This window comes from Meleagris gallopavo, chromosome 3 (assembly GCF_000146605.3).
Source record: "Meleagris gallopavo isolate NT-WF06-2002-E0010 breed Aviagen turkey brand Nicholas breeding stock chromosome 3, Turkey_5.1, whole genome shotgun sequence".
In the NCBI taxonomy this organism is placed as follows: Eukaryota; Metazoa; Chordata; class Aves; order Galliformes; family Phasianidae; genus Meleagris; species Meleagris gallopavo.
In genome coordinates this window covers 52,771,980-52,798,896 of record NC_015013.2, presented here as the reverse complement: position 1 = coordinate 52,798,896, position 26,917 = coordinate 52,771,980, and the positions used below count along the sequence as shown (strand labels likewise).

General features: G+C 38.7%; 1 protein-coding gene across 1 annotated transcript in view; it reads right to left on the bottom strand.

Annotated features, from left to right (window-relative positions):
- Window positions 1-578: 578 nt before the first annotated feature.
- LOC104910315 (chloride channel protein C-like) overlaps window positions 579-26,917 on the bottom strand; it is a 36,317-nt gene continuing 9,978 nt past the window's right edge. Inside the window, exons 2-5 of the mRNA XM_010708870.3 lie at window positions 21,048-21,227; window positions 7,377-7,473; window positions 6,292-6,387; window positions 579-4,367 (exon numbers count right to left, since the gene is read on the bottom strand). Coding sequence (XP_010707172.1) covers window positions 4,149-4,367; window positions 6,292-6,387; window positions 7,377-7,473; window positions 21,048-21,227 — 592 coding nt within the window. The 3' untranslated portion in view covers window positions 579-4,148. The remainder of the gene's footprint in view (window positions 4,368-6,291; window positions 6,388-7,376; window positions 7,474-21,047; window positions 21,228-26,917) is intronic.

Below are 26,917 nucleotides of genomic sequence, written 5' to 3'. Positions count from 1 at the left end.
CCTTCCCTTGATCTACTTCACAAGTAAGAGATTTGTACTAGGATGAAAAGACATCAGGAGTTCAAAGTTCACCTTTCAGATTTGCTACAGATTAACTTTACTGTCCTCAGTAGTCTACTTCATATCCACATCTCATCTCCACCATACCCAAGAGGGGTGGCTATAACATGATCACAGCAGAAACTGTGGGACTTGTTATCTACAGAGCTCTTTGCAAATATAAGCTGCACAAAAAAAATATGAACTCTTGTGTATCTCCTTCAAAATAAAATAGCAGAACCTGGTAATTTCCCACGGTTTCTCAGGAGTAAGGAATGTCCTGAGTGACTGAATGTGGAGGCTTTGCACAAAATCTGTGATCTCAGATAAGCAAGATTAGCCAGATTCATGAGTTACTGCAAGTCACTCAACCATTCCAGTGCTTTGGCCCCTCACAAGGATACTAGCTATCTGTTAACAATCACAAATATTCTGGTTCTTTCAGAACCTCAAGTAAGCAGCACTAACTCCTCCAAGTGTTTGAACCTTGATGCCAGCATTCCCATGCCACACTGTGTTAGACATCTAGATAACTGTGCTGATCATGTATTTCCTCTTGCCTAGGCCTTTCAGGAATGAACAAGCATTCCCTTGTATACTGCTATGATTCCCATGACTTGATGGTCACACTTAATTAACCACTAGACTGTTTGAGGGCTGGTTACATTTCATTTCATTAAGTGATTTCATGATCACCAGAGGTACACTGACAGCCCTGTTAACTGAAGCTATGTGAAAAGAGCCAGCGGAGACAACAGTAACATTCTGCAGCATTTCCTCATCTGTGATTTTCCAGGCACTGCTCAGAGTACAGTTGGTTACATTTCCATTCCTGTTTAGTTTTTTGGCACAAGGCTATCTCAGCCTTGAGGTAAGAGACCATATCCTATTACAGGTACCTTTAGCAATGTTGGTTTCTGAGTCCTTAAAGTCGTCGTTTCTATATAAAGTACGTACTAAGAATTTCTTCATCTGTTTTCCCTCCTTTAGACTCCTTCATCCATGGTCGGCAAATAAATACAATTAAGGAAGGACAAAAATCAAATTTAAAAATGTAAGCAAGAATAAGAGGGAAATCAAGAAACATTAGAGGGTTCTACAGCATGATAAACTGTGCAATTTAAAAATGCACAGCAGTTAATTCCAATCTATGAAATTATCACACAACTGAAAAAAAAATACCAGGAATGGTATACACATTAGATAAAAATATGCACTTTACAGGATATCTAAAAAACAATATGTTAAGTTTGCATGCCACACAAAACCCTCAGGATAGTTTATGCTCATTCACAGCAATGTTTTGATTGAATAGTGGGAAATTTGCATCACTGTAATTCAAACCCAAATCTAAATTTCGGTCTGCCTGTTTTTTAACCTAAATTTAAGCTTAAGAGAGTAAGAAATATTCGGAAAAAACAGCATCACAGAGAGTGAGATGAAAGAGGTATAGATGCATAGCACAAACCGAAAATATGTAATCCTTGTGACTTGGATTTTGTATAAAACTCTATCACAGAGATTTGTGCTCAGAAATTGTGAGAAATGATAAACAACTTGTATTTTTCATAAAACTAGTATTTTTGTTTTAAATATCCAGTTCCTTATTTCAGGTTAACTGATGGAATAGCAGAAAATTTACCACTCACGATTAGCAGACAAGAAAAGCAGAAGTATCTTGTGCCAAGGAGTCAGATGATGTGTCTACTTGTTGCTGCCATTCCTTGGAGACTTGTTTTATATGTGCATCATGGGAAACATATATTGATGAAAAGTTTCCTACAGATTTCATCTATTTTCATGTTTCTATATGTATTACACTATTATGGTCTATGATGAGATGGATTTGTCACTGTAGTCAAGAATATTGAGGGAGCCACTTGTTTCAGGAAGTCCTGGGGGAGGAATTCTGTTTCACCTGTCTTCATGAACACACATATATTAAATAAAAGAAAGATAAAATAAAAAAATCATCTAGCTGTATAACTAGATAATGGCAGAATGTAATGTGTCTTCTTCCACCTAGTTCACAGTATAGTTATAAGATGTTCCATGTAAGTTGTGTGGACTTTTCATTAGAAATCATACTTGTTGATACAGGATAGAGGGATTCTCACAATATCTTTTATGATTGGCTTGCACAAAGTATTATTATAAATAATTTATATTCTTATAATATTTTTCACACACACTTTTCACAGGAGCTGTGGTGGGTCCATACTATCGTTCCAATTCTAAAGGCAGAGAAAATGATATGCCAAGCGTTTAAGTGACCTGTTCAAAGTCAGGTAATGAGTTACTGATATCCCAGCTGTCTCCAGCACAGTACATTCTGACTACAGATTGCACTGAGACATTTAGCCACAGATACTGTCAGCAAAAAGCAATTACATTACCCAGGCCTCTGTGTGCTTTGTATACGCAGCAGATAATGGAAAGGAAATCAACAGTTTTTAAACAAAACCACAAATTCACAACGAGGTTATTCAGATTTGATTATCACAAGAAACGTTGATTCTTGCTGTGTTCAAGGGAAATCCCTAAATCTCTTTAGATTAGATCTTCTATTCTGCTAGCACCATCAGCCAGTAAAACTCTGGACTCATCAGGCCTAATTCCTTCAAGAATTTTTTTGCATTCTTTGGGTAGGTGAGGCATAGGCTGACAGTGACAGCAACCTTACTAACATGCTAATGAACAAAGTATTACTAACTGTAACATGATCTGAATACACATCCAGCCCTGTGCCTCTTGGGTGGATGACTGAGAAGGCATTTCTCGTCTTCTACATGACCATATTTTAACTGACCATTTAAAGAGCTTCTCTCATGTACCTACATACATTTCTGGTCTGCCAGCTGTTTGCATTGACTTGGACACTTCAGTTTTAAAGAGCTGCGCATTCTCTGCGGTGCTACAAAAGCAACATTATTGTTAATTAAGACAAGATCCAGCAGGGAAAATAGGAGAAAATCCAACAAATCTTTGATTCATAAGAGACTCAAAGTTGCGTGATTCAAATACCAGAAATTCATTTTCAGGAATTTGGCAACTTTTTAGAAACAGTAAATTATTACTGTTTTTTCTTGATATTCATTGTAACAGCATTAATAGTGGTGAATTCCTTTGTGCATACTAGGTTTTGATATTCAAAGCTGTGTGAATCCCTCTGGTATTTAACAGAATAAAATTAAACATCAATTATGAAGTCATAGAAGGAGATCTAACAGTGTCTTCGTCCAAAAAATTGTTCACATTAATTTATTAACAGCTAACCCTTTCCAAACTTTCAAACATTGCATAGCTACAAAATCATGACAAATTATTTACTTTTTTTTTCTAGTTTCTAAATATGCCGCTATCAAAAACTGCTCGACAATTTATCATGCTATGTCCCCATTATGAGAATTTGTTACATACCTCCCTATACATGACCTAACTAAAAATGTTCTCTTATCAGGTTAAAAGAGAGAAAGAGAGCTTATTCTAGCAGTAAAGAAATTAAAGAACTGTAAGCAATAGAAAGGCATGTCAGGTTTCTCATTCACTTTCAATTCTCCCTTTGGATTGCAGTAACACATAGGCCAATATGAAGGCCCAATGTCAGTGGGCCGTTTTTCTCAAGACAGTATTTCCTTTCAATTAAACTTACATGGTTCAATATAAAAATGCTGGTTTGGAAGCAGACGTTCAGTGGTTGGAAATTTAGTCCTAGCTCAAAGCTTTTACAAGCATAACTTTGCTGCTAGGGGTCATGACATTTTTTCATTGAGAGGCACAGACACAGTGTGACAAAAGACTCCTTAGCATCCATTCTACAGATCTGATTTTATATGCATCTTTCATAAATACATGAATTCCTATTCTGCCTCACAAGCATTTAAGTCAATGAATTTTGCAATCGCCAAACAGCTGTAGAGCCGTAGCTCTAGGCTACAACCCCACACGTCTAGTTACAACAGCTTTTAAGCATCTCTTCTCCAGAAGGGATCAAGTGGAAAAGCTCTGATTATTTTTTCCTGAAGAAGCATGAACTCAGAAAGAAGCGACAAATCCCAAGAATGCATCCATAACATTAAATCCACTATCCACTGCCTTAAATCCAGAGGCTACTCCCCCCCATCAGGGCTGTGTGCAGACAGCTGGAGCCTGAGCCTCTCTTCCAAGGGAAGAGGCATCAGGTCCCTCCTGGTGATCACACCAACCACTCGGTTCTGCAAATCGACCACAGTGAGATGGCGCAGCCCCATGGTGCGAAAGATGATATACGTGCGTTGCAGTGAGAAATGGGCTTGGACTGACATGGCCGATTTGTTTATGTATGGCTCCTGTAAGACAAAGAGGGGAGACACGGGGAGAATACAAAAATGTGAGTGCATCCCTGCTATGGGGGAGACAGCAAGCAGAGGCCAGGGGTGGGAGAGATCCTAAACCTGAGGGGTTTGTTTTTCTCTCATGTTTCCGTCCCCAATTATACTCAGAATGTCAGGAGATACCACAGTAAAAAACTCTTTTTTTGCTAAACCATCAGCTGCACATACTGTACATGAGCTTTTATGACTAGAACTTTCCAAGCTGACGTGGTCTGAGTTTTTACTTGGAAATAGCCAATGACCCCAATATTTCTTAAGTCTTAGATATTTTATAGTTGCTATTTCATTACACAACCATTTCTTATATCCTGTAATATTTTTCAGTAAATGCTTATAAAAGTCAATTCACGTAGAAACACAGACTGTGAAGAAGAGGACAAAGAAAACAATCACACGGCTCTGGGAAGAAGCTTATGTAGATGTTATAAATGTTCACTAAGCTTTTACTTTTCATGTAATTACACAGCATCGTACTTGTGACTTGGACACTTTCTATCAGGGAAGGTATATTATGCCTCCCAGTGTATTCTTTCCCAGTGGAAAAATGAAACAAAAAGATGATAAAATAATACAAGTGCATAGTATAGGGTGACGTGTCCATTCTTACCCTTTCATTTATTCAGAAAATATTCAAAGGCATAAGGAGAAAAAAAAATAATTAAAGTAGAAATGTTTCATTTCTTCTATGCCGCATTCATTTTTGCTGTGGAATTCAGTGTGACAGGAAGTCATTAAGCCCAAAAATTTCAGAATGAATATTTCTGTGGATGCCATAAAAAGACCTTTCATGAGAAATAACAAGTTTTTGGAAGAGATGCTAAGCTTTCTGCTTCAAGGATCACATAAGGTACAAAAAGTTAGGTAGCAATGAGCAATTTGATTGAAGTGAATGGGTTACCCATGGCAAAAAATGTTGTCTGGCCCAATAACTAGAGCACTGGATTCAGTTCCAACAGAGCTAGCTTCTACTCTTGTGTATGACATGCTTTGGAACTTTGGAAAGCCATGTGTTGTCTCTCTACCTCAGTTTCCCCATCTATTAAAAAAAAGCTATTGAACAAATCTAGATAATGTGCTTTAGAAGCATTGTGGTTCTTGTAACCTTTCTTGCCTGATAGCTATCTCAGACTGAGGAATTGAGACTAGATGGATCTTAATCTTCATTGAACTTGAGCTGATATTATCTTTTAAATAAAACCCATCTGATTTAGGCTCTCTCTCATCGAGATTTCTCGCTGTGCCCACTACTTCACTTTCAGTGCTGAAATTCTCAGAGGCAGAAACTACATTTATTTTGTTTATAACATATTTATTTTAGGGCTTGCTCAGTACACCAAACACATTATTGCTTTTGGACCCCAGTATTTTAGTACAGTATTTAGGAAACAAATGTGGCAATGTCATAGCAGGGATTAAAAAAAAAAAAGGAAAGGGGGAAGAAATACAGCTTTATTTATAAGTTGATGTATAGGCACTGCAGTGTAATGGAGACTAAAAACTCAAAAGCATTGCTTTATATTTGCTTTATAGGCCTATAAGAGCCAAACAGTGACATTTAAATGATCTATTCCATTAACATTGTATCATTTTTGTCAATCTGGAATGTATTTTAATCAAAAGCCCCCTTGAAATGGTCTCCTTTGTTGTATTTTCTTTTTGGCTCATTTTATCAACATCTGTTATGTTTATACAATATGAATTAAAACTTCGGAATGCTGTTTGTACTCAGCTACTTTTGTTGAGAGTGTAACGTCCCAGGATTGGCAGTGTTTATGTAAATCAGTGCGGCTGACACAGCCATCATAAACAAATGAGAAAATATAACAAACACATTGTTCATGGAGGAAATGTTTGTTTTTAGAGTTGGCTTCAGCCTTACCAGATTGATGAAGAGTTGCTGATACCGGGGATCTGTAGTGTAGCGATTCAGCAGCATGACCAGGCGCGACGGCTTGGGCAGCTTCTCCACTGTTATCTGGAACAAGCAAGAATCCATTTCTCTTTCTTTCTGCACTGCACATTAGAACCCACAGTTCAAAAGCCTTCCAGTTTGTCTCTAAGAAAAAGTTTTCTAGCACAGCTACTCTGGCAGAGCTTTCCTTTTTAAATTCTTCTGCCAATCAAGCTTAAACTAGCACTCAAAACACCCTGTACTTTAGAAAAAGGATTTTTTTTCTTAGTGTAACTAACCTTTTCTCTATTAAGACAATGTCAGTTACACCAGCCTAGGGGTAAGATTTTCCACACTGTTACTAAGTGGTAATTGCATTATGAAATAGTGCAGAAAAATGCAATAAAACTAGCATCAGCCATCAACTGAGCTTCCATCCTTTTCCATAGGAATTCCTATTTGTTCTTTGACACTTCATCCCATGCATAATTGTCCTGTACACTCTCAATGTTGTTTTGCCAGCAAAATTTCCACGTGCAGACCAATCCTCAGTGACATATGATGACTTCCCTGTTGTGCCTGTATAAACTGCTTGAAATCCATTACCAGTCTTGTTTTGGTAACACATGATTTTCTTTTACCACACTTAATGTTTACTATTCCTAAAAATCCTTTAGTCACCTATCATAGCAAAAATGCTATATGCTTTTCAAGTTTGAAAACTTTTACAAATAGTTATCACTCACAGAGGTGCTATCCCATATAGAATTAAATATTATAATCTGCTATTTGTAGAGAAGTTGGGAAAGAAAGGACTGGAACAGCCTATTTGAGGAAGAACGTCCTTTGCCAGCACTCTTGTGCGACTCTCAGCCTCTGAGTGGCATTATGGTTTATGACAGCTGTCCCTGGAAGTTCTCTAGTCATCTTTTAATTTAAATTGTACCGGACCACTTCTTTCTTTCTTCTCAGCCACATTAAATGAATGAATGTTCATTCATGTTGAGCTTATTCTAAGTCACCCAATATATTCACTGATTAAACAAGGATAGAACTGACAGAAAAGATGTTACCTTCTCATAGGGTAGAGGATGTGAGAAGGAGAAAGATTCGTTGTTTGTCTCTGGTTCAAAGATGTGCTCGTTCTCAAGCAACATACACAGCTCTAACCTAAAGATTTTTTTTAAGAAAAAAAGCATGAAAGAAATAAGGGGACTGCATTCGTTATAAGGGACAAATTTTATAAAGCAAGCACACAACGCTTTACTATCCATCAGATATATGATGGATAGAGTATTGGTGGGCTGATCACTTATTTCACCTTCCTAAACTTCCATCATCAATTACAGCATCACACAGGTGTTTTCTGGTTTAGGTTTGGCTAATTGAATTATAAGACATCACCTACCTACACATGACCTGGATCAACCTGCTTGGCAGGAGGAGCTTATGCAGTCAGTAGTTTGCACCCAACAAAGCAATATAAATAGTATGTAAATATAGCTATTTGCATTTAAGGAGATAGGCTGTTGTGCTTTCCCACATCCTTCTTATGTAATATCCACATTAAAATGAGATCTGCAAGAAATTCACGACCCATTTTAAATCACCAGTGAAACCTTTTCTTACAGTACTGCTCTCTAGAATTCATTAAGGCATTTAATATTCTTGCTGACTTAGTCCCTTAGTTTAGGATATCTTTATCAATCATTACATCATTTCAAAACTTTTTTTTTAGAATTCTCTCATTCCATACTACATGTAAGAAGATTTGACATGCAGTATGTTTAAAATGTCATTTATATCTAGTGCTTTCTTGCTTCACCACTGCGTGTACACACGTGCTCCATCTGCACTTCCCACTTCCAGCTTTTTGAATATATTTAGATAACAAACATCTTGGGGGCCACCACAAAGCTTTTTAGTTTGCAACATGCTTAACATCACGTTAGCCCTCCTCCATAGTTACAGCTAGCAGCTACTACAGAAATGCAGACATGCAACACGCTACTAAATGATGTGCTTGAGGGACCCAGAGGAGACCAAGCACACAACCTTCAATGGGGCATTGCAAGGGAGGTACAAAGTGGCTTCTGTGACTGAAACTCCAAAAATAAACTGGGAATTTTTCAAATAAAAATTTCTGTATTACAAAATACTGATTTTCTGAAACCCCAACTTATTATAGGAATTTACTGCTTTTAATATAATGTCTCCTGGGAAAGATTAAGTCTGCTTCAAGGTGGGATTAGCACTCAACAGCAGAGGACTTACACCAAGTAGACCTGCCTTCCAGCTCCAAAAGCTGGTAGTTAGTGCCCTCCCTAGGGACAGGATATGTAAGAACTAGGTTCAAGCCCCTTCTCCACACTCTCCTTCATAACAAGCACATCTGTGGTTATGTCTGGCATGTCTTCATGTTTCCAGCTGGAGAGGTTCCACACTGAGTAAACAGGAATCTGTAGAAGCAGGTCCCCCACAATCCCTGACCAGCAGACTCTTTACCATTTCATTATTTTCTTTCCAAACAGTCTCCCCTATGCTATTCTGTACTTCTTTGTCCTGCATCTGGTGAAGCTGGCTCAAAGCTCTAGAGTTCAAAAACTTACCATGAGCACTCACACATGAAGATGTAAGATTAAACTGATTTCCAGCATATTACAGCATATTAAATGTGTTTCTGGTCTTCAATATAGCCCATCTTTTCTCCAAATTAAACCCAAGATACTTTTGGTATGTCTATCTCTGCATTTGTATTCATATTCGGAAGACACTTTTGAAGCAAACCACCCCATTGCCTCTACCTGTCATGTTTTGGTTAGCATTACAGAGTAGTCTCCTTCCTCTTGAAACCGTTGGCTGTTCCACCCTGAAGATCCACTCTTGCAATCTGTATTTTCTTAATGTAGACATGGCCTTGGTATCTCATCCAAGGATCTCAATGGGATTTATGAATAAGTATAACTGTGTCTGGGATATAGATATCCTCTTGCTGTAGATGTCCCTGTTCACTGCAGGGGAGTTGGACTAGATGACCTTTAAAGGTACCTTCCAATTCAAACAGTGCTGTAGTTCTATGATCCTTTTACAGTGGAAGACCTGAGTGTACAAAGAACTTGTGGAAGAAAATCAGTTTGTGAAGAAAATCAGTGGCATAGCTAGGAATACTTGGAGTCTCAGTTACCTGCTCTCACCTTTAATGCACAACCCATTTGCGAGACAATAACAAGAAATCCAGTATCCTTCATTACTTCATCATGAATCTCCATTTGATATTTGAGTGGTTTTAGTTTTCATAATGTCTCTTTCTCACTGCTAAGGAGAGCATAACTCTGCAGCAAGCTTCTGAGCTAGCCACTAATAAAACTGTGCTGAGGAAACCCTGTGTCCTGGGCTCGCATCTCCCCTTTTGGAAAAGGTGCTGACCTGCCTTACGTTTCTTGTAATGTGCATGGATGTGTCACGTAGACAATTAATGGACTGGGGTTTGAGGACAATGATGAGAACACCTTACAAAGAACAGTGCAGACATGCTGCAACAGATAAGATCCATTCCTTTTAGACTACATTTGGAGGAGGAAAGGGAGGAAAATACAACAGAGAAGAAATTATTCCAGTCATGCCCTATGAAATTTGGTGCTTCACTCATTTTTTCTGCAGGGCTCTCTACAGCTTCACATTTTATAGTCTTTCACAAGTATGCCTCTAATCAATTCCAGTAAGAAATAAACACACAGATCATAGAATCGTGAAATCATGAAGTTTGGAAAAGACCTTTAATATCACCTAGTCCAACCATCAACCCACCACCACCAAGCCACCCACTAACCATGTCCTGCAATGCCACATCCACAAGGTTTTTGAACAGTTCCAGGGACAGTGACTCAATCACCAGCCTGAGCAGCCTGTTCCAATGCCTCACCATTTTTTCTGAGAAGAAATCTTTTCTAATATCCAACCTGAGATCTACAGTCCTAGATCATCCTGTACAGCTCCACAAAGTCAATTTCCAGAATGATCACTGGGCCAGGAACACTTACATCCTAACATATATATATATAGACTTCAAATGCAAAAGCTATGACCCACACCGATCCTTTGCCAGGACTCTGTATACTCAGGTCCAAAACACTGCTCAGGCTGCCCACAGCCCAGACTTCACCATTTTCCACTTGAACATCATGGGCTGGAATTAAAAAAATAGCAACGTTCAGCACAGGCTTAAAGAGCAGAAATGTTCGCTCATCACCAGTGGTTTGTTGGCTGGTTTTGGCAGCTCACAATTTGCTCAGCAGTGCTCTTAACTAAACCCAGAAGGGAGTCACTTAACAGGGCTTTGGGAAGTGTGAGAGAAATTTAGCTAGTCAAAAAGAAAGTACATGCAAACACAATGAAGGAAATTGTTGGAACATTTCTGATAAGAATCCAAGCCTATTAAAAACTGCCATGTCCAAGAGAAGGAAAAAAAAAAAAAACCGAACATACATTATTTCACTTGGACTTCCAGAAGTCATGCTTCAGAGGTATAACAACACCATTCTTTGATGTTACATACAACATCCTTCCTATCACATCATCAAGCCTTGGAAAGCAGACCAAACATGTTTCTTGCACTATTTTGTGAGGTTTAACAGGAAGTGCTAGGATTCAGATTTGGAGTCTGCAATTGTTCGTTTACTCTTTATTTATTTAAGAAGGAAGAAAACCCTTAAGTAGGAATCTCATTTCAAAGATACCCTGGCAAGGCACTGCAGTAGTTTCATTTGCTCTGTCTGTTATAAACCACACGTTATGGAATACACCTAATTAAGATAACACATTATTATCCCAATATGCACATGTCAGATTTGGCATGGAAATCAGGAATGAAAAGTATCTGACAGCTGATTGTGTCACTCTTTTCTTGTCAAGATGGCCAGTTATCTGAGGAAACTACAAATTCTAAATATTGGAGGAGTGACATAAAAAGGAACTGCGGCTCCAAAGTAGCTGCAAATGAACAGAAGAAAGATTAAATGGTGATGTCACTGCCAAAAGCATCCAAGGCAGGACTCTCCCATACTGAATGGATAAAACAGCTACACAGTTGGGACCGAGGGAGGAAGGGGTATTAAAGAACCTGAAATATCTTATTTCTCCTACATTAATCCGCTAAAGGTAACTGCTTTGCTTTTATTCCTGAGCTTTTATTCTTTGGTGAATATCCAGCTTAGTGCTTAGTGGGGACCAACAATTAATGTGTTCTGACCAGAATGGAACAAATTTCTCTTCTACATATAAAAAATGCACCTCTCTCTCAGAGCTTCTACCAGACATATTTAAAAGCCCAATTACATTATTGTGAAGTTTGATTGATTAGAATTAAATGATGACAATAGAACAGTAATAAATAGCAATAAATTGCATATGGATGTGGCAGAGTATGACACCCTAAAACCTTTCATACTTTTTCCTCATCCTCATACCTGACTGAAGTTAGATTTAGCATCTTGCACCTCCAACTTTCATAGCAGTGAGTGCTCAGAAGGTCTTGCAGGGCTTGATCGCTGTTCTGCTCCCAGAGAAGTTCTCACATAAATGGGCAACACTTGCAACAGCACACATGAGAAAACTCTCATGTGAACTGTAAAATATACGTTGTACTTAAGAATAATTGTTATTTTTATGTTTTCGGCAATACAGATGCTAGTATGCTAAATACATTTTTCCTAATGTCAACTATCACTCTATCTTTACTAAAGAGTTTTTAAAAGTACCTTGCATGTGACAAGAAAGACAGTAGGTAAGAACTAGATCATCTATATAGGAAACTGATTTAAAATCCACGACTTCGTTTTTCACATGCAAAAAACATCTCAGGGTTGTTTCAGGCTATGGAGCCTAAAACATTACTGTTTATTCATGTATTTGGTTCTTCAAAACAAGAAAGAGCTTTGCATGAGTTCTTGGCATTTAATCTATGAGCTGATAAAAAGGTCATTATCAAGCACTAGACTGAGGTTGTCCGGAGCTAAGATCAAATCCTGTCTATGCCCCACTGCCTTTTAAATGATGCTGAATAAATATTTAATCTTTGTGCCTCGGTCTTCAGATCTACATAAGAGGCATTTCTTCTACCTCAGAGCTGTGCTTTGTGGTTAATGCTCATTACTTGGGTTGCCTCTGTCTGGTTTTATGGACACTATCATCATGGTGAGTTGAGCAGACAGTAACTCTCAGGCCTCTATATGAAAATGCAAAGGATGCTGTAAATAAACTGCAAATATAAACTTATTTTCAAACCTTCAGAAAGAGTAGATTCTAAAAAGTTATGAAAACAGGCTCAGAGTTGTATTTCCGTACAAGTTGGCTTGTTACCAGGCAGTTTTTCAGTTCCAGAGGAACCCACCACACATTTAAATGACAGGACAAGTATGTGATCAGACTTTCCATTCACACAACAGTTTTCCCCATGCCTGTATTTGATTTTGACATTCAACAACGCTCTGCACTTGCCTAAAAGCCACCCACATGCTGCAGCGAGGCTGCATACGTTTTTAATTTGGCTCTCTGAGTGAGCACACAGCCTCTGCAGCACTCCAGCTTTCTCTCCAAGAGGCTCCGTCACAAAGTCCTACAGCACCTGCACAATTACTGGCAGGGCAAAACAGGCCTACTAATTTTAAAAGTATCGTATAATGCCACTCTTTGGAAGAAAGGTTTCACACTTGAGATACAAAACAAAACCACTGCCACAGACTCTATAAACCTTCCTCCATCTGTGCTACTAGCGTCCAGGAACCCTGACAATACATGGGAGGATCATAACGTCAAAGGCCTTTGTTGGAAGTGCTGGATTCTATTTATTTTAATAGACAAGATCACTGTACATTACTTCATTGAAATGAATTGGATCAGCTTTTCAAAAGCAGTAAAAACAAACATGCTGACAGACCCTATCCTCTCCTATGAAAACCATTGCACCAGCACTTTGATACTGCAGTCAGCTCCCTAGCCTGCACACCTAAAAAGAGTGTTCAGGTTGCTAATGCCCTTTTTTATGTCTTTGCTGTGTTCGAACCACTCATGGTAGTGTTTGTAGCTTTTATCAGAGTAGAACCACCATTCTGCAGTATTTAGAGCAAGAGCACAGGGAGGAGGCAGGGGGACAGCTGTCCATGATCTCCCAGTATGAAACAAAACTTCATTTTTATCTTCCTATATTGCACGAACTTTGCAGACTTCTGTGTTTTATTGAGTAACTTAGCATTCCTGAGATCTAAACTTAGCAACCTCTCCATAACAGAGCCAGAAGGAAAAGGCTCTCCAAGATGCTTTCAGTTGTATAGCAGTTATTTCACAAGTTCCAGCAACAATGTTGTCATCATACTAAACCAGATACCGCTAACCTCAGTAACAAATTTTTGCACTGAATGTTTCAGGTCTCTAATTTGTCTTTAATGTTCCATTTATCCCTAAGCTGCTGCACTGCACTGCTTACTGGAAGCAAGTACTTCAGGTTGGATATTAGGAAAAATTTCTTCCCAGAAAGAGTGGTGAGGCAGTGGCACAGGCTTTCTATGGAGGTATTGGAGTCATTGTCCTGGAGGTGTTCAAGAAACATACAGATGTGGCACTGAAGGATGCTGTTAGTGTGTGTGCTGGGGATGGGTTTATAGTTGGACTAAGTGATCTTAATGGTCTTTTCCAACCCTAATGATTCTATGATTCTATACTTACCTGCCTGCTAAGAGTAATAAATGTATTGCTTTATTAAACAAGTGTGCATGGACTCTGCACACATGTGCATGCACACACCTTGAGAATAGTGTTTCATTAGTCCCAACTGAGAGTGCAGACTAAAGAAAACTTCCAGCACCAGTACCTATAGCCTGACATATCTATAATAGTTTGCAATGCTGTATCTCCTTTCCCACAACCCATATCAATATGCTGTACTTGGTTTTACTGCAATTCTTGGCAGCACGCATTCCTGACTCACAAGGGTTTCTGTTCTGCGCTGACCAGAGGCATGGCATACCTAATAAGCTGCCATAAGATACACATACACACACTACTTTGGATCAATGATTTCTCTGTTCAAGGATGTTACAGTATAATACAGCTTTAAGTTTTCAACTTTGTCATATTTTCTAAACTCTGATCTCTTCAATTTACTTTCAGTTATGTGACATTCCCCTTTAGTGGAGTGAAAGCATGCATTAGCTAAACAATGTGGTTTGGATTTAGTGTTCCCATGCATCATCATGAAAATGTTTGTCTCAGCAATAGTGTCATTATTGTTACTGGGAACAGCTGCTCCACCATGTCTTTCGATCATGGAAAGCAAAGCGTCTCCCTTCTCAGACCAGTTTACAAGCTGGGAAACTAAAGTGAGACCATCAGGCAGGAGGTTTATGAGGATGATGTGTTCTGTACCTGGCTTCCTCCTGCCACAAAGGAAGCAGAAAGTGCAACAACAGCAGCAAATCTACGTTGCACAGAGCAATGTAGTTTGGCTCCCTCCACTGGTAGCTCCTCTGCCTCTGGTCCAGGGACTAACCGGAGCCAGAAACCCTCCTCTCATGTGCAGCTCGGCTCTTGCAAAGGGGATATGCTTTCAGCCAGAAGGAACAAGAGCAGGGAGCGTGCTGTTGATCAGAAGATTTAACAACTCCCCCAAGTTTCTGAAGAGAGAAGACATAATTCTACACGGTCCTGCTAGTACTCTTAGGTTTGCTAGAATGAGTTTTGATACTCAACTCTCTGGGAGCAACACTGTTCCACTGGGCCCACTGTCCCTATGCCCACCATCACAGCAATGCTCCTGAGTTCCACAACCACATTTCCTGTGACTAGACACGTGGAGACTGGCCTCCAGCTCACCACTCATAGCAAGACCTCCAGAGGCCATCGGGCCTTAGCTGAAAATGGTAGGGTGCGGAAGTAGATGATCCTTAACGTCCCTTCCACCCCAAATCATTCTAGGATATTATGATAAGATGGATTTTCAAATAAAATGTGTTTTACAGCATATTAGGCCTTTTTAAAACGTCCTCAAATGGGAAACCATGCTTTCAGGCACTGAAAGGTAATAACAGTGCAATTCTGAAAATCCACATTTTTTTAGCTTTTCAACTATAAGAAGTCCACAGCTTTTGAGTACATTTCTTCTCTGATTTACAGCACTACATTCTACTTCTTTAGATATCCAACTTTCCTCTGAAAGCAGGAATTGGGCACTTTGCACACTTCACTTTAACAGACAAACTTAATTTGGGGAAAGCAGTTACACAGTAAATACATTCCCAGCATATAAAAATTTGTAATATAACAAGTAAAATGAGCATGGTAAACTGCAAGGATTTCGGACATCTTTACTGAAAATATTTCTGTTGAAATTTATTTTTGGCCTAGAAATGAAAATGTTCATCAGCCACAAATGCTGAAGTTTCAGTAAACTTGATGGGTGGGAAGAAATAGGGTTTCCTAGGTGAAAAAATACACACAGAAATGTAGGCCTAATGCCAGAAATGTCACATCTGCTACAGAAGTAGCAGAAAACCAAGTTTTACCCGCTTAGATGTATTTATTCTGTACAGTCTGCTTATGGTCAGAGATATTGTGGTTTCTGCATAATTACTTTCTCCCAATCAAATTAAATCAAGCAAAAAAATATTCCTTCATCCAAGAGACAAACAAAATGCAGAGTAATGGCTAACAGCTGTGTAGGTAAGAGTGCAAAGGCAAAAACAGGGAACCTAGGCTTGAACATTACAATAGGGGAGCTGTGAGTGGAGATCTGAGAGGTTCAAGCATGAACAAAATGGCTTATTTGCTATGGTAACATTCCCTGATGGGCTACTTGGTTGTGTTCGTCAACCCAACAGTCTTTCCAGGCAAACTGTATCAGAGCAGTGTTCTAGGCAGAAATTAAGATAGCCAAGCAGCACTCAGATACTGCCTCTCTGCACTGCTTTTCCTTAAAAGAAAAAGAAGGGACTGACACTGGCCTAACAAGCCACCAACATCCACTTGTTTTTCTTCAGTGAATGCTGGGAGGATTAAACTACAGCACAGAAAATCTCAATTCTTCCTTTTCCTTGGAAAAAAGTGAATTAAAGCCAATTAAACCACTTGATACTGAAACGGTCTCTGAGAACAACGGGGCATTTATCATTTTCTGGGGGAAACTAAATATATTAAGAGAAGGGTTCCTTAGAAACAAACATCTAGGCAGCAAATTATCATCCATTTTGATGTAAGAAGTCGTAAAGGACAGGAGTGACTCAAGAGCATGTGAGAGAGGCAATCATACATGGAGGTTGTGTAGCATGGTGGCAAAAATGTCACCAATGACTACAAGGTACCATCAACCCCCATGTTATTTCCCAGTCATGTCCACAGCCTGAGAAAATCAGTGAATTACCTATAGCTTTCCTCCACAAATCCTCCATGTCTTCAGTTTTTATGGTAGTTTACATTATAAAGTAACCTCTGGCAAAGGAAAATGGAGCAACAAAAAACAAGTGATGATGTGTCTAATCTGTTCACCACATAACAGAATCATTTCATTGCCCCACAATGGCTCTACGTCACTACGTTGTAACATATGTATGTATGGGGCTGCTGAATCACAGCCTGAACCTCTGATTGATCACCTGAGGCGAGCAATGAGTCAGCCATGGGAGCACAGGTGAAGGCAAATCACCTGTGCTGCTGGAAGGGGTGGAGCCTGGCTCCACCTCTCCTAGACCCATTTAAGAGCTGACTGCCAATGGGGAAGGATCTTTCTGGAGATCTGCTCCATCGGAGTTCACCTTGTGAGCCCAGGACAGGGTGAGTGACTTTCTCTCATTACTCCAATGTAAATTATATTAGCCAAGCTCCTGGATATATATGTATATACACACACCATCTGTATATCCATTGATTATACATGTAGAAGTTCTTTTTTTCCCCTATAAAACTAAGTTCTCCCAGAAGTTAGGCAGAAATATTGTGCTGCAGGAGGATGTGCAGCCAAGACAAACAAGACAGGGGACCTCCTAGGTAATTCCTCAGTATGTATTGACAGCCTCGCACAGTGTCCCAGGCAGAAATGTTCAGGGCAGTCAGGCAGTGCTCCTATCCTCAGGTCTCTCCAAAGAATGAATTCCACTGAGAGTGCAATTGCCACCATAGCCAGGAGAACATGCAACATAAGCCATGATACGGTGCTCAATAGACTCCAGGCTAGCACTTTCTTAGCAGCCCAGCTCCCTTTCTGCAATTGCTGGGAGTAGACTGGGGATGCATTTCAGCAGCAGAGAGAAGGAATTGCCCGTTTCATTTTGAAGAACCATCATTGCTGTGGGAGAAGTGAAGGTGGGGGGCATTTCCCCACATTGCACACAGTAGGCTGCGTTACACAGAGTAGGCCAAGCATCTAGCTCACCAGCCACGTGTTCCTCAAACCAAATTCTGGGAGGGTTTCCCAGGCATGCACAGAGCACTGAGTATGGCATAGTGTCAAAAGAGTTACTCTGAGGAGATCATTGTTTTGGAAACTTGCTTCTCAGATACAGTTTGCTTCCTCTTTAACAATTTTAAAGCCAAGGAGTTTTTGTTAGTAGTTGTTTTGATTTTTCTACTGCTTACTCGGTTGAGGAATATAACAGCTTCAGATTTAGGTTATCCATGTAAAATGTGTTTGGTGATCTCATCTTAATCCCCAGTGGATAACCATCCAGATCACAAAGTCTAGGAGAAAAGTCTGGCCCCGTTATGTGGGGCTTGAAGATTTGTTTGTTTATTTTTTCAAATAAAATTAGAATATCTGGGTGTTTGCTCAATCCAGCACTGAGGTGCAGTTGTAGGCTCACGCAAGTCCCAGCCAACAGACCTTGGCCTCAGTCCTTGCTGTTGTAAGAACTGACACTGAGCCTTTGAAAAAAGAGTCAAAATCATTCATATGCATTACAATAACATAACAACACTCTGTCCCTGTACAATAAATCGCATCAGCGCAGTTTCGAGGTGTAGGCACCTAAATGAACTTTGCATTCAGTAAAATTTTCAGTGTTTAATCCATGTGTATTTTATGACAAGAAATGGTACAGAAATACACAGAAGTGTGAAACAATATGAAAAAAATATAAGCTGTTGTTGCCTTCCTGCAGCCTTAGTAGGTAGGTCACTTCTTTTCCTTCTTTAGCTCCTTGCCCCTACTTTTTTTAAAAGTAATACCAATGTTTTTGTGCCAGAAGAAAGAAAAGTAAAAAAAAAAAAAAAAAAAACAATTTAAGAATCAATAATAATGTCCATGGAAACTCCCAAGAAAAACATAATGGCAAATACCATTGGATCTTCCCCCATCTGCAATTTTTAAAACATGCCAAGCAAACTACATTTTCTCCACTTGAACATTGTTGATGTAGAAGATGGAAAAACAAATTATACTTTTTCTGTCTGTGGCTTTGTCACCTCCATATAGGATTGCAGTGGATCCCATGCAGTAAGAGAATGAATACCATTCTCCTTTAAGGAGTTCACAGCATTTCTCATGTTGATCTTAGCAGTTACGTGCCACAAGAGCTGTAATTTTATGAGTAAGATGGAAAACCAAATCCTAGCTACTTATGGTTATGAATACAGTAATTCCATGACAAATCACATTTTTGGAGGCTTGTTTCAGAGGCTGGCTGCAGAGCATTCCTTTCCTGGAGTTGGTGAGGAACCGTGGCAGAACAGCAAAGCTACCCATGTTCCCTGCTGGGAACAGGGCACCCAGACCTCATCACAGCAGTTCTCAGGCAGCTGGACACATGGTGGGTGAAAAGGGTGCTGACAGAGCGTGCCAGATTGCAGTACTTGCTCTCAGACAGCCATTCACTGTGGGTTTCACTGGTGTGGGTAATAAACATTGGACTGGACAAAAAAAAAACCTCACATTTGCTGCTACTTTATCAACTATTTAAAATACTATCTTGATTCTACTCAAAACAGTCTAACAACAGCTCATTCATGCTGAGAGTGCCAGGGGAAAAACTATTTTGATCACCCCCTCTCTCTGAATACATTCTGTTAGAATGTAGTTCTGGGGATGAAGCAAACCACAAGCTTACCAGACTTGTCAGGTAGCATCAGATTGCCTCTAAAAGTGCCTCCTTTTGGCATGTGCTCATGATCATCCTTCTGACCCTTCTTTTTCGTTTGCTTACAACAACTTTGCTCTGCATTACAAAGCACAACAGCATTTGTGTAAACTCAGCGTACCCCCCAGTTGCCTGAGACTCTCACTACCAGGTAATTTGCTGAATTAATGAGGAAATTATTATAAGATTATCAGTCCAATTTAAAAGAGACTTTGGCTTGGTCTGTTATTAGTGTATTTTATTGTTGAGTCCAGCTGAGAACTAAACAAGTGTGCTAATAGATGGCATACAATATTTTCAGATTGCTGCACACTGCAGACTATCACTCCAAAATTTAAGTTTTAGCACCTTAGCACATTTCTTGTTAGCATTTATGACAGCATCACCATGAAGGAACAAGAGTATATACCACATACAAGTATACAATACTGCAATTATTGATGTTACTTCTTCAGGCCACTACAACCCAAGCAATGTGCACTGTACAACTTTCTCTTTACAAGCCAATATTTCTCTGAGAGATTCATGCAAAGTTCCCTGGCTTTGTTAAACATTCACCCACTTTCTATCCTTGTGCTCCAAAATTTCTGCTGACCATGGAGTAACGTATGAGCCATGTGGTCCAGTTGTGAATAGTTCATTCTTGAAAAGTTTCTATAAAACAGGCAAGGAGGCAAGTCCTAATCAAATTTCCACTCATGATACGTGGATAACATTTTTCCCCATCCAGATCAATGGAAGAAAATACATTTATCTAGGTAGTTACCAACTTCTGCTCAATTAAGTGTGGAAAAAAATTCTCTACAAGGGAACATGTTAGAATACAATGAATATTTAGCACAGAAGACACCACATGTTCATATTAAGGTTGTTGGAAGTATCATTCATAGGGCTTTGTTATGTGAACTCCTATGTGGAAGCAGTTGTACATGCATCCTCTCCTTTCCTCTAGGATACTCAAGGTGGGAATTAAGTCACTGCCTCTCCCACTCCTGACCCACCGCTCAAAGAACAGTCTTAAGATTCCTTTGTGAAAGAATAGAATCATTCTTGCATATAATGTACAGTATCAGCAATACTTCATTTATCAAGATATTTTATATGCCTTTTGAGAGTCCCCAGTGTGAGAAGAATTCCTTTAGTCTCATTCTTGTTTACGCAGCATGAAATTTTTAGTGACTTTGTTGCTTATCTTGTCTGTGATATGATTTACGTTAATCTATTTCCTTTAAAAGCATACAATAAAAAAAATGGAAAAAAAAAAAGTCAACAGAAGAACAGGCAACTTTGAATTGACATAGGACACTTCATGAGTCACCAGATTCAAATCCCTTAGAATTACTGTTTCTTTGAAACTTTAATGTTCTGAAGTACAATTTTCCCTTTTTCTACAATTCGTATAAGATCATTTTATTGATACTTTTCAATAAATCCTTCATGAAATAGATAGCCGTGCATCTCAAGCTTTCCAAAATCCTTTCTTAAAAAAGACACCTGCTGTTCATGTTAAAGAAAGTAGGAACAAGTTTCATATTCATCCCATATGGTCTTCACAAGCAGATGTTTAAGGAAAAAGAAATGAAAAATAGCCATAAACATCACATAACATCAATTTGATAGCATTCTTACCTCTTAATGGTTCCTTGAAACACCTGTGTGTGATCTGACTTGGGCCTGCCAACTACAGGGAATCCACCATGGCTTGTGCTTGCAAGAAGCCAAGCCAAGGAGGCAATGTTTTCCTTCAGGTGAAGGACTCTCACGTGAGGCTCCATGACATCCCTGGCAGAGAACAATTCTAGGTTCAGCCTGAAAGGCACAAAGCAGACAGACAAGGGATCATTTAGTAAGTAAACAGGAAATGAAACATGCTGTACCATGTTAGCATTTGATGAGTTTATAAACTGTTAGTAAATTACTTCAAGATGGAAGTGAATTTGCTTTATTTGCAAGTTAAAAAATATAATTCCTCAATAAAATCCCTTATCAAGCATTGCCTTTCTTTGTGTGAGAGATATGATAAATTCAACCATATGCACAACATGGTCATCTTAGAATTGTAAGAGTTACTTATGGATTTGCATGGCTTCTCTCATTAAATATGTATATATATATATTTAATCTGAACTGAAATCCTCTGGAATTCTGATTGATTTCAAATAGTTTAATATTCAGCATTTTGGAGAAATTCAGCCTTTCACACATTATTGTAATATTTGTTGTTGCATCAGTAGCATTTAGGAAAACAACCCCTTCAAAATTTTCTTACATGTTGTATTCATTTTTTCCCAATATTTTGTAACATTTTTCAGGTTCTAGGCAAAGTTTCAGGAAATGTGCACATACATTAATTGAAAAACTTGTATACCCCTGCTTCTGATACTAGGATTAGATGAAAAACTAACACACTTTCTGCAAAATTCAGCCATAATTTCTGCAGAATTACAGTAAGCCAGATTCTGACAACTGAAGTCAGTGAACTTCTCTAGTTTTAAACTTGTTTCATACTTTCTGTATTTCAAAAATACATTAATTATTCTGATTATCTTGACACATCATAAGCCAGAATCTCCTGTTCAGACACAGGCTGCCAGACAGAGACAACTGGAGCATAAATTTGCCCACATCCTGTTTTACCAATGTACCTTTCATCCCTGTGGTAAGAGCAACTATTTCCATATGTTGTTAATTATTGTCCTTCCCCCTGAGAGACACAGGGTGATTTTTTTTCAAGGCAGTTACTCTGATGTGACCACCTGCCTAAGAGCAACTGACCTGAGAAGACAGTACAATTCATACATGGCATCAACACACACAGCTGTTAAATAAGTTTCTTCTTCTAAACTGAGATGGATTTAAGTGAATCTGAAAAAGAACAGTCTTGTGTGGATTGAATCATGTCAAACCTGTGCTTTTACATGAAACAGACTACAGGCAGTGAAGGGTTGGAACGCCATCTTATTACAGTCAAAGATCCAGAATACCATCTCATGGAAAAATGATCTCTTTGAACAACATTTTCTTTCTGAGATAAAATGAGTAGTGTTTTATCAGTATTTAGTACGAGTCAGTCAAAACAACACTGAAAAATCCAAATGATTTTTGTTTTTAATTCTTGATTTCAGAGTACTACCAGTTGATGCGGTACAAGTAATGGAACTAAGTGGGAACCAAAGATGCTGCTCAAGATGAGCTATTGTCAGAAGTTTGCAGTTGTGGCTGTTTGTTGGAAAATTATGTTTTCATAAATGAGTAACTACTGTTTGTCCTCTTCCTCTTTTCCATCTCTAGAGGCCAAATACAAATCTGTATTTGCTTGTCGTAAGCTCTGTCTATAAATGACATACACTGTATTGCTATTAAAAATACTGTACCTAGCACAGTGGATACAGTGTAAAAAAATGATTAATTATAACTGTTTACTGAATTATGTGATGTGCAAATCCTGAATGATTTCTAAATAAGAACAATGTGAATACTGCTACATTACAACACTTTCTAGAATGTAAGAAAATTTTCCAATTTCACAACTTTACATTTTTGCTCTATTGCATGGAAAGCAAATGTTCCAAATTACTGCAGAAGCCTATGAAACATCCATAGGTTTTCTCAAATCAGCCACTGGTACAAAAGTAAGGCATAACTTTTTACACATTTTTGTCATGTGGCTTGTTCTGGTATTATGAAGTGTCTGTATTATCTACACCATTATCATAGGGCAGGTTTTTCAGAGTACCACTAAGGATTGGTACTGATTTAGTGCTCATTGGCAGTGATATTTCTTTCAATTACTCTTCCATTTATTACTGTAAAGAATAATCTTGCTCTGAGAGGAAAGCAAGCAAAATAGTTATCTTATGGAAGACGGCTAAAGCATCTTTGAAGAAAAGGTTCTGGGTGTCTTACTACTGGCTGCTGTCACTAATCAGAAGTCCCTGTTCATCTACTTCAGAAAACTGAACCTGTTCTTCATTGGCAGATCTGAACGTGGCTAAGTAGTCATTCTTCTCATGCCAGGAGTCACAGATCTCCAGCCTTCCCCACCATGGGAGTCTCCATTCACCATTCAACCTACTATAGACTCTGAGGTTCCTCCTTCTGTGCAGCTAGGGTTCAAACTGATGTTAAATGAGTAGTCAACACACTTCTGCCAGGAACAGCCTTTACAACAACAGCTGGGATCCAAAGCCAGTACAGTAAGCTGGCAGAAGAGCCAGAAGGAGAACACTAACAGTGAGGAGAAGGCTGAAAACTATTTCAGGCACCTACAGGCGCATAGCCCCACCAACAGCCATGCTAACTGCTCAGACCATGCTCACAGCCCTTTGGGCAGTAGTGCTCCCCGTAGATAGGTCATATTGCAAAACCTATAAGTATGCCCAAATGCTTCCCAAGGACACTTTGCTTAGCTGGTGAATGCCACCACTGTTGCATACCTCTGTATATGTAACAAAGACCTTGGTTTCAGAATGTAATTTCAAGCAGGGAGATTTCATTTATCACTTTGAAAATTCCTTTATATGTGGAGTAGCAAGAGGTACTTACATTTGGATTTTATCATGTAGATCTTTCTCACATGTTTAGACTTACCTCAAGGAGAGACACAATGCTACAGTCACTCTACTAAAATAGATCTAGTGTAAATTTTCCTTTTATAGGACACGTGAGAACTTTTTCTCCCAAAATGTAATTCATTACAATAGTGTAATATGTTATAGTATTAAGGCTATTTCACTGAGGCTATGATATCCGAGTTTCAGGTTCCTTTTAAGAGCACATCCATGACTGGGGATATAACATGAAACAAAGAAAATCTGCTTTACGACATAAATAGGATGGTCATTTGGTAAGAAGCCAATATCCCTGAGTGGTAAACTGTCCTAAAGTGATTCATGGAAATGTAGTTTAGGCCCTGTTGCTATTAAATCCAGTGGAAGTTTTCCCACTGAAATAAATTGTTAAGGGTCTAACCATAACAGATCTAATCATAACATGGAGGTTTCCTTAGACAACACGCAATACAAGGGAACCTTTCCTCATAAAGAGTTTACTCTGTATTTTATGCAAGTTTCAAGTGATTAAAAGGACTTAAAAGGTGGTGGGAGGGAAAGAAGCATAATCCTAACTCAAAAATACTTTAGGGACCAAGGTGCATGAGAACACAGGCAGTGTTGCTCGCTTGGATTTATTTGTGTACTTGCTCTCATCTTTTTTAACCGTCTCTCCATTTCTGCACTGAGAGTGTTTACCCACTGACTTGCCACAGGCCATCGTGCTCAGAGCAGCCCAAGATTTTATTTGGGCTTCTAGTAAACCATTGTTTTATTGCCCTGATTAGCCACAGTAATTTGTATAAATAGTTCTCAGGATCTTGTTTTGGGGTTTGCTTAATGTTTGCGGTGCTTTCTGAGATCAGTTAGGCAGAGTGAGAATCCTGAACAATTGAGTAAACAAGCTGGTTAGCTAAAAGGAACATTATCAGACTGGAGATCATTACAGTGACATACCTTTGTTATAAATGCATTACCAAGTATTAGAATGATTTAGTTCCAGTTTCTGCTATCATGCATTTTCTGTGACTATGGCTTTCTTTTTTTAAAATGCACTTCACTCAGCAAAAAAATAAGCAGATTTTTTTCATGATTTTCATTTTAGTACAAAACACATCCCATGGTTATGAAGACCTGCTGCTAAATTGTGAATAGAGATTATTAGTGTTAGCTTTCTTTTTCTCTAACATCTTAAAAAAAACCCTATTATAAGTAAACTCAAAATATAGCAGAAAGTTGCTTACATTTAATTTATTTTATTTTGGGGGGTTTTATTTTGTTTTAAGTAATAAAAAGACATACGAGTAACAGACCCACCAATGTTCTTTTCAATAAGCCATTTGGTTTAAAAAAAACAAAATAAAACACAATCTTACCTTAAATTTGTATGTCAGCATTAATCTAGCTATACAGTAGAATTGTATATATACACACACAATGCTTATCATATGCAGATGACTGAATTGATCAGATATGCAAGTGAATTAGTGAATTTTATGAAAAAATTATTCTCTCAGTATGCTCCAGAATAGTCACTGAGATCAGTAGATGGAAACAAAAAAGCTCTATAAAACCTAATTACACTGGAAAAGAATATCAGAATTTTTTAATTGATTTGCTCCATTCAGTGCTAATCCCCAAGATAGATATATTTAAACTGCTGTAGAATGAAATTAAATGAATTAAAGTATAGTGTAAAATGATGCAAGTGCATTCATGCTAATTTTCATTTAATTAGATCTATTTAAAATCAGTTTTCAGTGGAACTTTGCACAGCAGGCAAGGCCTACAACTCCTAGCTGTCTTATTTTAGTTGAACACTAAACGGAAGGAGGAATTCTTCTGTTAAACCAGGAGCCAGAAGTTTGGCAGAGTTCAGTCTCTGTTCAGTGTATCTACAAATATTTATACTGACTGTAAGATGACAAGCTTCCCAGCATCTCCTGGTCCTGGCTCCCTCCATATCCTTAAATGAGGGGACATTCAGCTATTCAGTCCAATGGCCTTTTGATAGCATAGCACTTACTGTGAAATGTGTTGTTTGGGTTAACTGAACGTCTCTGTCACTTATTTCCCAGAGAGGATTTGAAAGTTATATATGTTTAGCAACTACCGTATGCTAAAGACAAATGGATTTCTCATAATCTGCTGGGAAAATGTCTCTACTACTTGAAAAATTGCAGGACAAAAAAGAAAGAAAGAAAGAAAGAAAAGAAACAGATAAAGATTTTGTGTTTTGTAAAAGAAAGGGAGGAGGTATCATGGGATGTTTGTAGGTTTTTGGCTAAGACCTTGTTTCTGTGTTTTTCCCTTATGAAGTTTTTCCCACCAGCACTGTCAGTATAAAATGCCACCATGTTAGAAAAATAGCAGCTCCTACTCATAGATAGAGTTGTTTATAGAAGAGCACTTCGTTTTAAAAAAATGCATTCTGTTGTGTATCAGACCTTGGGATAAGCAGATAAATCTGTGTGTAAGTGCGGTCACTTGCTGGAGCTACTCAAAGAGCAACTTAAAAATGAATGCCCCAAGCACACCATGTTCTGAGTTGTAGCTAAAAACACAAAAGACATAGCTCTTGGCTCAGCTTTCACAGTGCAGGTCCAAAAACAAATTGAGATTGTAACTAGCTGCCTAATTTAGTAAAGAGCCATGTCTGACATGGGGCACTGCACCACGGCTGAAGGGCAATATCCAATGGGCATGACCTGTTATCTTTCTTCCTATAGAAGACTACCTTTGCCAGAAACGTGGGAGATCCAAAATCATCTCATCCATGGGGGATCTGAACCTTCACCTCAAGATATCAAAGATGGGTGCATGCTACAGTAACCAGGCTCTGAGGGAACCAAGGACATTTGGCAGTGGTATCAGTAAAGCAGGCCTCATACAGGAAATGTGTAGATGGCTCGAAAGAGACTATATATCTGTGAATGGTTGCATTGTGAA